Consider the following 13,014-nt stretch of genomic DNA (forward strand, 5'->3'; position numbering starts at 1 on the left):
GGGTTAGCAGCTTAACCACGACTTAGTGTGTTGTCTGAAAAGCCAATGCTAGGTATTTTGTGATGCTTGCAACAGCAATGGCTCATTCAGTCTGCAATTACCATTTTGAAATTGAGTGTACTACAGACATTATGGTCACAAGATCCTGCCTAATCTTTGAACTTTTCTGTTTCCTCCCCCATCCCTTCTCTTGTACCATCCATCTAACTTGATGAAGAGTTCTGGAGAACTTAAAAGCTTGCACAGTCTTTTGTGGCATTTTGATTGGTTGTTTTAATAAAGATTGCTGGATTTTGGATTTCCCTTCTGGATTTTTCCCATCTAAATTACCATACAGGTGTCCCTTGTTTTTTCCGTGTTTCTCTTCCAAGGAAAAATTCGGATTCAAAACATATATCACGTTGCAGTAAAAGGTCACTTTAACAGTCAGTGGAGGCTGGTGGCTCCTATGTCAGTGGGGCAGTGAACCCGCTCTGGAATTCTAAAGGAGGTATCGAAAGTTTTGAACCCTATTCCCAAAATGGGTTCCGCACCTAGAATTGCTCCTTTAGAGTTCTGATTGGCTCTGACTGAAACCCAGAGCGGATGCATTGCCCCACTGACCCAAGAGCCATCAGCCTCCACTGCTAGTGGTCGAATTCTCCGCTCGGGCCCCTTCCCAGGCTGTACAGCTGTGCCGCGGTCTTAAGTGAAATCGGAACCTTCTAAGCTAGCCTAGATTTCGTTACGTAGATCTATGGTGGAGAATTCGCGGCACATTGCGTCACTCGAGGGCTGGGTCATAGCTGCGCATGCGCATCCTATGTGACGACCTTTATTTTTCCAGAAGGTTCTTGTCCGGCGCCATTTTGTCGCGGCAAACATTGTAGCGGCGGTTGCTGGGAGAAGACCGAGAGAGCGGTAGCTGAGAGAGAGCCTGCGAAGTGGCGACGACTCCGAAAGGAGCCGTAAGTCTGCGGCGGGGTTATATCGGGGGCGGTGGGAGTGTGGAGGACGGAGAGGGGATGTTAGTGCCGTGAGTGCCTCAGGTAATAGCTTGTCTCTGCTGAAGTAAGGGGGAAAGGCCTCCGGCTGGACGGGTCTCTCTCCCCCCCCCCTGTGCTTTTCCCTGTCTGGAGGGGAGGGGGGCAAAATGTCGTCAACTCGACGTCCCTCGTTGGCTTATGAGCCGAACTTCCTCTGCCCGTCCGCCATGTTCTCCGAATTCCTTTGCTGCGTCCAGATGGTGAGGAAATGGCTTCGGTGCCCCCTCCCCCCACCTTTGGTGCTATCGCTGCCAAGATGCGGCCCTGTCTCTCTCCCTCCCAGGGGACTGTTAGTAGGGTGGCGGCTTCGCGGGGACCCTGGAGATCGACTGTGCTTGTGTGCCACTCCCGCCCGAGCCTTGTCTCCTTGCTCCCCTCCCAATTGCATGTGCTTTGTTTGTGCGCTCTCTGATTAGACGCGTCGAGGGAGAGAGTGTGGAGCTGGGGCTCGAGGTAGGATTTTAGCGTTGTTGCTCGCCTTACACTATTTTGTTTTTAAAAGGTTATCCTATTCATTTGAGAGTACGGGGGGGAATATGCCGTGAAGGGGTGGGCAGACTTGAGGCTCGCGGGATCTACTCTGTTTTTTCCCTGGAACCCCAAGAACCATTACAGCCTGGTAAAATTAAAGAATTCTGCGCCCAGGAATTCGGTTTGGTTCATAGTCCTTCCACGCAAAAAACCCACTTACGGTTATTCCAAGTTTACTTCGTATCAGTAGAGAATTCATTGTTACTATTGTTATGCAGTTGGAAATCAGAAAACCTTGCTGATCTGCTGAAAATTGCCCAGATATCTACGATCCAGATTTAACCTTCTGCTCACCCCATATGTAATGCAATATAGTAACTTTTTTAACGTGTTATAAATGTTATTTTATTTTTGGTATTTTGGATCTAACAAATGTGAGTGACTTGAGCACTGAATCATGGAGATGTGGAATATAAATGCTTTTAGTAATTTGGTAAACCATGATTTTAAGCATATAGCTTGTAGTCCCAGAGCCAGGCAGGATTTATTTACCTCAGCGAGTGCAAAAGCTTAGTGAATATTTTTTATTTTGCCCACCCCTGTCCTAAAAAGAACTAATTTAGCATGTTTATTTTACTTTTAATTAGTAGTAAACAAGGCTATGAAAAAACTGTTATTTTTTTTGTTCTAATACACTACAAGTACTTGATTTGAAATATTTAAAGGGGGAAATTAAAGCAACTAATAGTGATACCTATAGCTCAGAAAATGAGTCTGATTAAATTTCATGCATATTCATTGAATCTTGGGGGGCCCTTTTTCTCAGTTCTTTTTATGGTAATGGTTGCTTTATGTCTTGACACTGGAGGACTAGTGAAGACATAAATAATTTTCTTTGTTACTAATGGTGGTTTCTTCTGTTGTTTTTTAAAATTGTTTTTTGCCTGCTCCTTATAAACTTGCTGAACCAAAGAGGTTCCTTACAGTTCAGGTGTTCCTAACACTTCAAGGAGGTTTTCGCTCCATTTGTTATCAAATAAAAGTAAATTTGTAATAATTGTTTGAATACACTGTACTTTTAATATATCAAATGTAATAATTTTATTCCAAACCAACTTGGACATAATTACATTTTATGTTCCTAAAGTAACAAAGTGACTTTCAATCTGTAAAAAGTGCTAATATTGCATTATTTCAATTTCCCCTAAAATTTCCGTTTCCTCCTGAATAAAACTGTCGTCCGTCCGTCCCCATGGCTTCAAAATTACCGGGAATTTTACTTCTCAAGTAATTACAAAAGGTATTTCTCATTAAATTTGAAACATTTTAGGAAAAAAATAATCTCTGTAGCATAAACGGGCGAGAGGTTATGCATATTTAAATGTGGCAACTACATAATAGCGTAGCAGCCATATTGGTGATGTCATCACGCAGCCCCCACCACTGGAATTTTGTAAGACTCACTTTTCTGAGACACTTACATAAGTAAACAAAGAAAATCACTAAGCTTTTGCACTCTTTGGGTGAATAAATCCTGGTCTGGCTCTGGGACTATTGAAGATATATTTGGCAGGGCTAAGTAGCATTATGGATAGTGAAGAGAAAATGAAAACAGGAAGTAAGGGGATGATCCCCGAAGAGAAGAAATCCAACTTTGAAAATCACAAGCAAGAAGGGTTTTTTTGTTTGCTGATTTGATTGCTAAATAGTTTTTCTACTGAAAATCATTACATAAAACACAACCACTAAAAGAGTAGTAAAGTTAAATGGCACAGCAACATGTTTAAAGTTTTTACAGCCCATCTAAAGCAGGTAGAGAGGGAAGCTGTTGGATCCCCCCAGGGAGAGTGTTCTGGAAGATGTCCTACCACCACCAAAAAGGTTCTGTCTCTTGTGCTTAGCAATTGCATTTCCAGAGCCCAGGGGCATAAGAGGCTGATCTTAAAGCTTGGACAGGCTGACATAGATGAAGGTGGTCCATAAGCTAGAGAGAAAAGAAGGGGACTCAAAGCAATGATGTGAGCAGAAACGTTTCCAGTGCTTTATTTTTCCACGGAAAATGTTTTATAGGTTCATTTGTTAAAAAAAATAAAGAAAGAATGTAAGCCATTATTAGTTAAGCTTGGCAGTTTCAAAGTCATAATTGTTTTTCAGGTGATTATCCTTAACAAGTATGCAAGAGAATACATATATGTCATTGAAATACATATGTCCCAGAGCGAAATGGAACTAATAAATAGCGACAGTGAAACTTGAGGTGCCCTAGCAACCTTAGTGGAAGAGAGTTGAACTTTGTTGAACTAGATTATTGGTTGTCAGCATATCATGCACAGTTCTTTGGGTTGCTAAAATTAGTTTGTCAATAGTTTGCTTTAAGTGTGCTTTACTAAAGTGTGCTTTAATTCCCCCCTTTAAATATTTCAAATCAAGTACTTGTGGTGTATTAGGTCAAAAACCCCAGTTTTTTCATACCCTTGTTTACTAATTAAAAGTAAAATAAACATGCTAAATTATTTCTGTTTAGGACAGGGGTGGGCAACTTGTGGCCCTCCAAATGTTTTGGTCTGCAGCTGCCATCAACTCTAGTCAGGATAGCCAGTGGATGATGGGACTTGTAGAGCAAAATCTCAGGAGGACCACAAGTTGCTTGTCCCTGCTGTAGGGCATCAGGACATTTTCCAGTACAAACAGAACATTTTCCTATGAATATTCACCTAATTTTTAAAACAACCTGAAAATTTCCCTATGCAAATGATCCCATGCAAATGTAACGTCATTTACATTGGAAATTTGTGCAGTTCCAAACTTATCTGAAAAAACACATCACTGACTCAAGCCCATAGCCATTGTCTATTTTCATTTGTCTTGCTAGACCTCTATGGTCTTCATTTGATGTCCTTCTCTGCATTGCCCGTTATCTCAAAAGATATGATTGGTGGCTATTAAGGAAAGGGTGTTTTATTCATGGTAACCCCAACTGTAGAATGCTCTCTTCAGTGAGACTTGCTGGGTGCCTCATATAGAAGAGTATACTTTTAAAATCAGTGAAACATTGCTTCCATCGAATGCATTCAAGATCTAGATGTTAGATAGTTGAACAGTAGTCACTCAGATTAATCCCTTTCTATTTGTGGGATTATACTTGGTCTTGTAGGCTTATGTTTGGCGTATATACAAGAGGTAATAGCTTTTAGAAGTTGAAATCATAAGGTGTAAACATCCAATAATATATATTACTAAAGCATAGTCATGTTAAAACTGTCAGACATGCAAATTGCTCAAATACGTTGGCAGGTTTACTATCTACTATATGGAGGATGGTAAAGTGTAGTGTTTTTGCATTTGTATTAGTGCCTCTTACACAGAATTGGGTGGTAATACTGATGGAGTGGAGAGTAAGAGTAGCAGTGTTCATGGTGCTTATCGGATGTGTGAAATGGAGATTGCAATTGCTGTGTTTTGTTGGGGATCATAGCTAATAGTGTGACATTGTTCTATGAAGTTATGTCTTCCAAATATGTGCGGTCACTTACATAAGCATGTGGTATCATTCAGCTTCTCTGGCATTATTGGTTATGCTTAGGCTGTCATAGTGGTTCTGAATATAATTACTAAGTATATTGAGGCATTAAGTAGAGCAAAATGTAGTTGATCAAGTTTTGCAGATAAAAAATGGCCCCTAAGGAGGAAAAAAGTTAAGTGGAGAGAGTTAAATCCTACATTAGAACCATGTGTTTAAAATATGCAAGCTTTCAATGAAGATTTCTGTATTATGCAAAAAATTTACACACTGCATTATGAATACTGGTTGGACCTAATACTGCCCCTATGCTTTTTAGCACATTCTATGTTTCAGTGTGGAGCCTCATTCAGAAACTACACTTGGCTGTGGTAGAGTTGAAGTTATTTTTCACCATGATTAGTATATTTTGCTACAACACCTAGTAGAGCTTGAATAGGAGGGTTTTGTGTGTATTTTCAGGAAAGTAGGTACAGATGTGCTGAAACTGCTCTATGTCTGTTCTCTGCATTGCATACTCATCTATACTGAAATAGTTACTATTGACTTTCTGTGTTATATATTCATAATTGTATATGTATGTATTACAGATGCGGTATTCCAAACGAACAGACTATTCTGATTGGGATGAAAAACAATGTTGGGATCCCAAAAAAGGCAGCAGCCATCATAAGAGAAAAAGACCATCCTACAGCAGTGCACATGAGAGCAAGCGCTGTAAATATAATCACACCCAAACTTACGATAGGTATGTCATTTTCTTCCCTTAAGTTTATATCTCAAATGTTAACTTTGAGTTCATTAAAAATAACTTAAGACTTCAATTCCTTTATGTGTATTTTGAAATCAGGCATAAGTTTCATGAATGACAACTGCAGTATTCTGCATTACAGTGAGTGGTGTGTGTTCTCTCCCCCCCCCCCAGCCTTTATTCAGATGCCAGCTCCTTACATGAAAGAGATCACCATGAACGATGCTATGTAGAAGAATACAGAAACAACTATAGTCAACTGTCTGAAACCAGGCACCATTGCAGAGACAATGAAAATGGTTATCACAATCACAGTAGCAAGTCATCGGGTCATAGCGGCAGAAGCAGCTACAAAAGAAAACACAAGACTCATCATAGTAAATCACATCATTCACACACGGTATGTATGATTTAGAAACTGAATATGATTATAAATGTTTGTATAATTTGGATAAAATTAACACACAGAGGAGTCGGAGATATATTTTAGCCGAGAATTATGTGATTCTTTGTTAGATCTTGTGTTCCAGAAATGGGGTAGTATTTTGCAGAATGATTAGCATTACTTGTTTATTAGACAATATTCCACTGATTTTTTAAAAATGCCTAAATTAGACATCTGTTGAAAGTATAGTCAAGATGCACCGTGGTGTATTTTCCTCTTAGGAAAATCAATGACTGCAAATTATATTTGTCTTTTATTGCTTTTCTGAGATAAGACTTATTAAAAATATAAAAATGAAGTGGAATAAATGCCTTATGAACAAATATGGATGCGTATTTAAATATTAGATGTTAAATTGTTTTTATGGGTGTAACCCTCTCACCTTTATGGAATAGACAGACAAGGGAGACATCCCAAATCAGCAAGCGTAATCTTGTATGGAAACTGGTTTCTGTGCACAGATCTGCCCTACCAGGCTAGTAGATTTCTCCTCATGGGTGGGATTTGCATGTTTAGTACACTTGGATCATCAGTTGATGGACTTGGAGCAATGTTTCTCTTCCCCACTCTCCACAAGTGATCACCACTGTCAGAGCTGATGGTGCTGATCATCTGTTGAGCAAGGGAGGTGTCTCTACAAACACAGCAGTGAGTTTCACATAACTGGGTTTGGGTTCAAATGTATAATGCACAGAGCTCTTCGACTGAAGTGGTGACTATGTAGTTAAGAACGTTTTGTGAATTCTGACATTACTCATACAGCCTTTAATTAATTAGATGCAGGATGTACTTCAAACATTTTAAACGTTTTAAACCAGCAAGACTTCTTTGTAGGCCAGTAAATTCCAACACTTGTCATGTAACAGCATTAAGCAGAAGAAATTTTAATTGCAAATATTAAAATATGATTCTTCTAGTGAACCTTATTTTTGAAAGCATATATATTGTGTGTTGTTGCGTTGCCACTTGAAGTACCTTATCTGAAAATCTGTTCCTTGCCATGTTTTTCTCCTGTAACCTAAACTATGTGCCCTGTGAAATTCTGGGGAATTTGAAATTGTTCCTGCCAACCGTTTGTGGCCTGGCGCGTATCTGAATGCCTGAATATCTCCCTGCTGAATGAATTTCGTATTCTGCCCTGAATTCACTCGGGTTTATTGATTGGCTGGATGATCTTGGTGCCGCGCACTTGCCGTTACCAGAGGAATCACCGAAGGAAAAGATCGAGGAGTGTAGAGGATGATGAGGAGGGTCACCTGATCTGTCAGAGTGGAGACGTACTAAGTGCAAGATGTATAGAATATTTTTCAAAACTTATTCACTTTTCCGATAGAATAATTTCTTTTAGATAAGAAGTCAGGAGTCTTTGGAAGTCCTTTTCTTTCTTTGGTTTTTGTTATGTGTTTTTTCTTTGGGGGGTTATTTTTACATAGAAGTTAAAACTTAATTGGAACTTCCTGCATAATAAACAAAGCTAATCTAGAATGAGATAGGCATAATTGTCTTGAAGAGTTGTCCAATTAAATATTTTAAAGATGTCTAGTTACACTTTTTACATAGCGGCACAGCCTAGAACATAGCATGGTGTGTTGAATAATGAAAATTTGTCACTGCTTGTATAACTGATTTCCCCTCCTGTTTTAGATGAAATTGTCAGTACTCTTGGTGAAGGTGCTTTTGGAAAAGTTGTGGAATGCATTGATCACAAAGCGTAAGTAATAACTTTTCTATAAATGTCTGCACTGCAGCAATCTCCAGTTCATGGGATTGTGAAGTCTTATTTTTGTTCTTTGCTGCGCATTATAACTGGAACTCGCTACCATAACACCTATGTGGTGCCACATCTCCTCAAATCCTTCCAGAAAATCCACCTTCTATGAACCTTTTGGCTTAACCCCTTAGTTCTCTTCTCCCTTGACTTGAAGCAAAGGGGCATTAACTATATGGACTGCATTTGCACATATTTGTCCCCCTTTTCTCTCACTGAAGTTTAGGTTGTAAGTTCCCTGGATGGGGCTTGTCCTGTTTTGTTACTTGTAGGGTATGTATATTGATTGTGCTGGAGGAATAATAATAAAACCCGGACCTGCAATAAAACGTTGCAATGTGGAACATTCCTGTTGAGGATACTCCCTTCTCACTATGGGTTCATCTACACCAAGCAGGATATTCCACTATGAAAGCAGTATATAAAAGGCAGGAGCCACACTACTGCTTTATAGCGATATTGAAGTGCACGGACAACTGTTGGGGCCCATTGACACATACTATATACTGCTTGGTTTAGATGAGTCCCTGGTTTCCCACATTTCAGCATGCTAGATCTTCCTTGGCCTGCTTTGGTGTCTGTGTGTGGGGGAGGGGGATTGTAAAGATTTTTTTTGTACTTCTGCAAACTCTGAGGTTTCTCTACTCTGCAGATATGTCACTTTTGAGCACGGGTATTGTTTTGGCCACATAAAGAGCAGCACTGGGAGCAGTTGGGATTACTATTTGTATATACAAATGCCATGATTTTCCTTGAAAGCAGTGTTCATTTTATTAAGTCTATTTCTTGGGGTTCAGTAAGGGTTTTCATTCAAGATAATTTGGTAAAAATACTGTTAGGCAAAATACTTACTAAACTGAGTATAAAAAATGTAATAGTTTTGAGTTGTATCCAACCAGAACTACCAGCAAAACAGAAACCACTGGCATAATGGTTCCCTACCTTCTTCAGCCTAACCCCATTACATTTGCTCCAGAGGCCTGATGGGCCCTCCAGAGCAAATCAGGAATGCAGGCAGGCAGCTGTCTGGGGGAGAGCATGGGGGAAGTACTGTCATGTGAGCGGAAGCTTGCTCATGTTGGATTTAATCCCTTATGTGTTCATTATTGGTTCTTAGTAACTTTTAAGGCAAATAAAACTAGTTATTCATTTATTGTGAGAGAACTATATTGCTACTCCATGAAGTACACTGATCTTCAAAACTTTTATTTTTTCAGAGGCGGTAGACATGTAGCTGTAAAAATAGTAAAAAATGTTGATAGATACTCAGAAGCAGCTCGTTCAGAAATACAAGTGTTGGAGCACTTAAACACATCAGATCCAAATAGCACATTGTAAGTATACAGTAATGTGATGTACTTAGAAGTATTGGCATGTTTTTTGTGACTGCCTTTCAAGAAAATGTTAAGATTTAAAACTAAACTGTGGACATTAAATGGTGTACTAAATACTTCCTGTCTTTATCTCATTTTGAATTTAGATTTGTATGCTTCTCAGTTGTTTTTACACATAGCCCTCTATTTTGTGACATTTTCTGAATGACATTATTGTAATTTACAGTCGCTGTGTCCAGATGTTGGAATGGTTTGAACACCATGGCCATGTTTGCATTGTGTTTGAACTGCTGGGACTTAGTACCTATGACTTTATTAAAGAAAACAGTTTCCTGCCATTCAGACTTGACCACATCAGACGAATGGCATACCAGATTTGCAAATCTGTAAACTGTAAGTACATATATCACATACTCTAATTCAATTTCTATGCTGTCTCTAAGGCTAAAAGAAACTATTTAAGGAAAAATATAATGTAGTATATCTGTCTACTTGTTTTACAAAAGAAAAATCTTATCTGATATTGGCCCCACAGTCTGAAAAGCAAGTAAATATTAATAATATGAAAAACTGCCCTAAATTAGAAAGTCTGTCAGCACTTTTGGCTCCAACTTTGATGGGAGGAATAGAGTGACAATTGAGCAATAACTATTGGAGTAATTTGATGGTTTTTCTTTACAGTTTTGCATTTAAACCAACTAACTCATACAGATCTGAAGCCTGAAAACATACTATTTGTGAAGTCTGAATACACAGAAGAATATAATCCCAAACTGGTAAATCTAATCTCTTACATTTAAAAAAGTTTTTACGGTTGGTTCTTTTTGCTAATTTGCATAGTAATGTAGGGTATATTTCAGAAACGTGATGAGCGCACCCTGAAAAATCCAGATATCAAAGTGGTTGATTTTGGAAGTGCAACATATGACTATGAACATCACAGTACTCTTGTTTCTACAAGGCATTACAGAGCTCCTGAAGTTATTTTGGGTGAGTAATAAAGATTTCAATTTAGTTCAGAAAATCACTGTACTTGAACAAAGATTCTAGCGGCACCTTAAGAACTTAACAAATTTATTCTTGATATAAGTTTTGGTTATCTATAGCATACTTCATCAGAAGCTTGGAAGTATTTTGTGTTATTTTTAGTACCTGCATTAACTTCATCTTTATGTTAGAATTGGTGTTCCGAGGCAAACTATTTTGACTCTTCATTTGTAAAAATATTTCGAGCATACTTATATTTTCTAAGTTCAGCTTGAAATCAATAACATCTAAAATTTGATGAATAAAAAGCCTACATAGTCTAGATTTTTCAATGTTGCTAATTAAGTATAATAGCTTTTTTCCCCCTCCTCACAGCCTTGGGATGGTCACAACCATGTGATGTCTGGAGTATTGGCTGTATTCTCATTGAATATTATCTTGGATTCACAGTATTTCCGGTATGTGCTTACAAAATAAAAGGTTTATAAGGACAGTGGTGATGATTCTTATTGAAAAGACACAATTGGCTTTTTTGATAAAATTTCTGTCACACATTAGTGCTGGGTTACAGCTAGTGTAAAGTTGGGATTTAATGCATTACCTGATAATTAAATTTATATTTAATTGAGTTATATTAATTATGAATTGAATTAAATTTTACTTTATCTGGCAGTGTGTATTTGAACTTTACTTTTGTGTAAAGGTTTTCGGCTTCAGGTCTGCACCAGGACTTTGACCCTTCTTCAAATGGCAGACCTAAGTGTCGCTTTTGAAATTGACTAAATCAAGCTCCAGAGAAAGCAGTTGTTGAGAATATGGGAGTCCAAAGCCCTGGGTGGTGTGCACAATCTATGTCTGTTCAGTGGCAGTAGAGTCCCACTAAGTTGCAGGAACTGTAGAGAGCAGTTGTTTTGCTAGAATAGTTTGTTTGCCCCCTCCTGCAAAAATGAGCTTGCTTTCCTCAAAGCTGTCAGAGTAACCAGAAAACAGCACATGCTCCAACAATTGGCTTTATCTACTGAATAACTTTTCATTTCGTGGAATTTATCAAGACCGTTCTGTGTGTTTTTCTTTAGACACATGACAGTAAAGAGCACCTGGCAATGATGGAAAAGTTACTGGGGCCATTACCAATTCACATGGTCCAGAAAACGAGGTAAACAGTTCAAACCTTTTTCTTCTCAGGCACCCTAATCTCCCAAAGTATAGTTGTTCAGGCAGTCTCTTCACTGGTAAATACTGTTGTTTAGTTTAAATAAAAATTTATTGCTCTATAGTTTTCACTATATAATCTTGAAAATATTATGAAGCCATGCTTGTGACAACTAAGTAGAATAGACTGGGAATGCATTGGGTTGTTTGGTAGCATTTTGTTGCCTCATTTTAGAGGGAAATTGAACTCTTACATAATGTCAATTCTGGTTGCATATAGTTCAAAAATGCCAGTACAGCTCTTCAGTCTGCCACTCTTAAAATTCCCTTCAAGTAATTTAACTTTGTACATGTCTAGAAAACGCAAGTACTTCCACCATGACCAGTTGGATTGGGATGAACAGAGTTCTGCCGGCAGATATGTTTCAAGGCGTTGTAAGCCACTGAAGGTAAGACATGTCACTGCATGAACAGAGAGAAGCCTCGCCTACACCTGATTTGTTTAGAGTTAGAGGGTGATAACTCCTTTTGTTCTTTCCATCCCCAGGAATTCATGCAATGCCATGATTCTGACCATGTACACCTATTCGATCTCATACAGAAAATGTTGGAGTACGACCCTGCCAAACGAATTACGCTTACAGAAGCCTTGGAGCATCCCTTCTTTTCCTCGTTAAAGGAGAAGTTTTAAATAACTATAGTTCTCTGTGTTATTAAAGACTGTGTCAGTCAAAAAAACAAATGAGTTTTCATAAATATTTATTTTGTAATTAGCTTTGTAAATTTCTTTTCATATTGTCTTGTTCAATTAATAGCTCTTGAAATAAAAAAGTTTGTGAGTAGTGTTTGTTAATGCTTTAATAATTCCCTTTTTAGTATTGCATATAAACAAAGCTATTCTATACTCTTTTTTAAAAAGCCTCTACGACCCGGCATGCAGCCAAAGATAGGGGATGGTGGGAGGTGCAATTGGAGAGGCAGGAGCTTAGTTTTACATTATTAATAATGATGTATGAATTGTTGGATCTAATAATTAATGCGATTGTTGCTCCCACAGTGCTGTAAACCTTCATAATGGTGTTGGGTTTATATTGCACTTCAACTAAAAGTAAAATTTTAAAATACCTTGTATTAGGAGGCAACAAGGCCTCGCCAACTTCTATCATAAAAACAGCCTTTGCAACCTTAAACTGCATAGATCTGTTAATGTTTGTGCTAAAGATTCCTGGCCATTAGTGCAAGTGGGGAGGTCCCTTCCTCACAATCACATGGTAGGAAGGGACTGAACAACTCACCCTAAATGTAGGGGCTATGAAGGAAAGAAGGTCTCTGAAACCCTTTCCCATTAGCCACACTTAACAAGGGAGGCAGGCAGCACGATGAGGCTGAGTCTGCAGGGTGTCTTCCTCAAATGGGTAGCGGTCAATCCATCTCCCTCTATATTTATGGGGAATCCTCTACTCTGGATTTTCTTAAATCAAGGTGGCAGTGTGCCAGATTCCCCCCCCCAAATCATTCTGTGATTTGTTTTCCTCTTTTCTTTTCTTTACTTTACAAAGTC

General features: G+C 38.6%; 2 protein-coding genes across 2 annotated transcripts in view; one reads left to right on the forward strand and one right to left on the reverse strand.

Moving 5' to 3' along the window:
- NIF3L1 (NGG1 interacting factor 3 like 1) overlaps window positions 1-13,014 on the reverse strand; it is a 130,674-nt gene that overhangs the window by 24,332 nt on the left and 93,328 nt on the right. The gene's annotated exons all lie outside the window — the stretch shown is intronic.
- On the forward strand, window positions 837-12,295 carry CLK1 (CDC like kinase 1). The gene is made up of 13 exons (XM_063116181.1): window positions 837-947; window positions 5,607-5,764; window positions 5,942-6,167; window positions 7,415-7,505; window positions 7,857-7,923; window positions 9,198-9,314; window positions 9,541-9,707; window positions 9,996-10,090; window positions 10,175-10,304; window positions 10,677-10,759; window positions 11,378-11,457; window positions 11,812-11,902; window positions 12,001-12,295. Exons 2-13 carry the CDS (start codon window positions 5,607-5,609, stop codon window positions 12,142-12,144), a joined length of 1,449 nt encoding a protein of 482 aa, XP_062972251.1. The 5' UTR covers window positions 837-947; the 3' UTR covers window positions 12,145-12,295.

Source organism: Elgaria multicarinata, chromosome 2 (genome assembly GCF_023053635.1).
Source record: "Elgaria multicarinata webbii isolate HBS135686 ecotype San Diego chromosome 2, rElgMul1.1.pri, whole genome shotgun sequence".
Classification (NCBI taxonomy): Eukaryota; Metazoa; Chordata; class Lepidosauria; order Squamata; family Anguidae; genus Elgaria; species Elgaria multicarinata.

Bases quoted from the DNA above. Each gene is read 5' to 3' on its own strand.
- CLK1 (XM_063116181.1), top strand. From the start codon at position 5,607: ATGCGGTATTCCAAACGAACAGACTATTCTGATTGGGATGAAAAACAA. The intron at 10,760-11,377 runs GTATGTGCTTAC...GTTTTTCTTTAG, and splicing joins TTGGATTCACAGTATTTCCG to ACACATGACAGTAAAGAGCA. The intron at 11,903-12,000 runs GTAAGACATGTC...TTCCATCCCCAG, and splicing joins GGCGTTGTAAGCCACTGAAG to GAATTCATGCAATGCCATGA.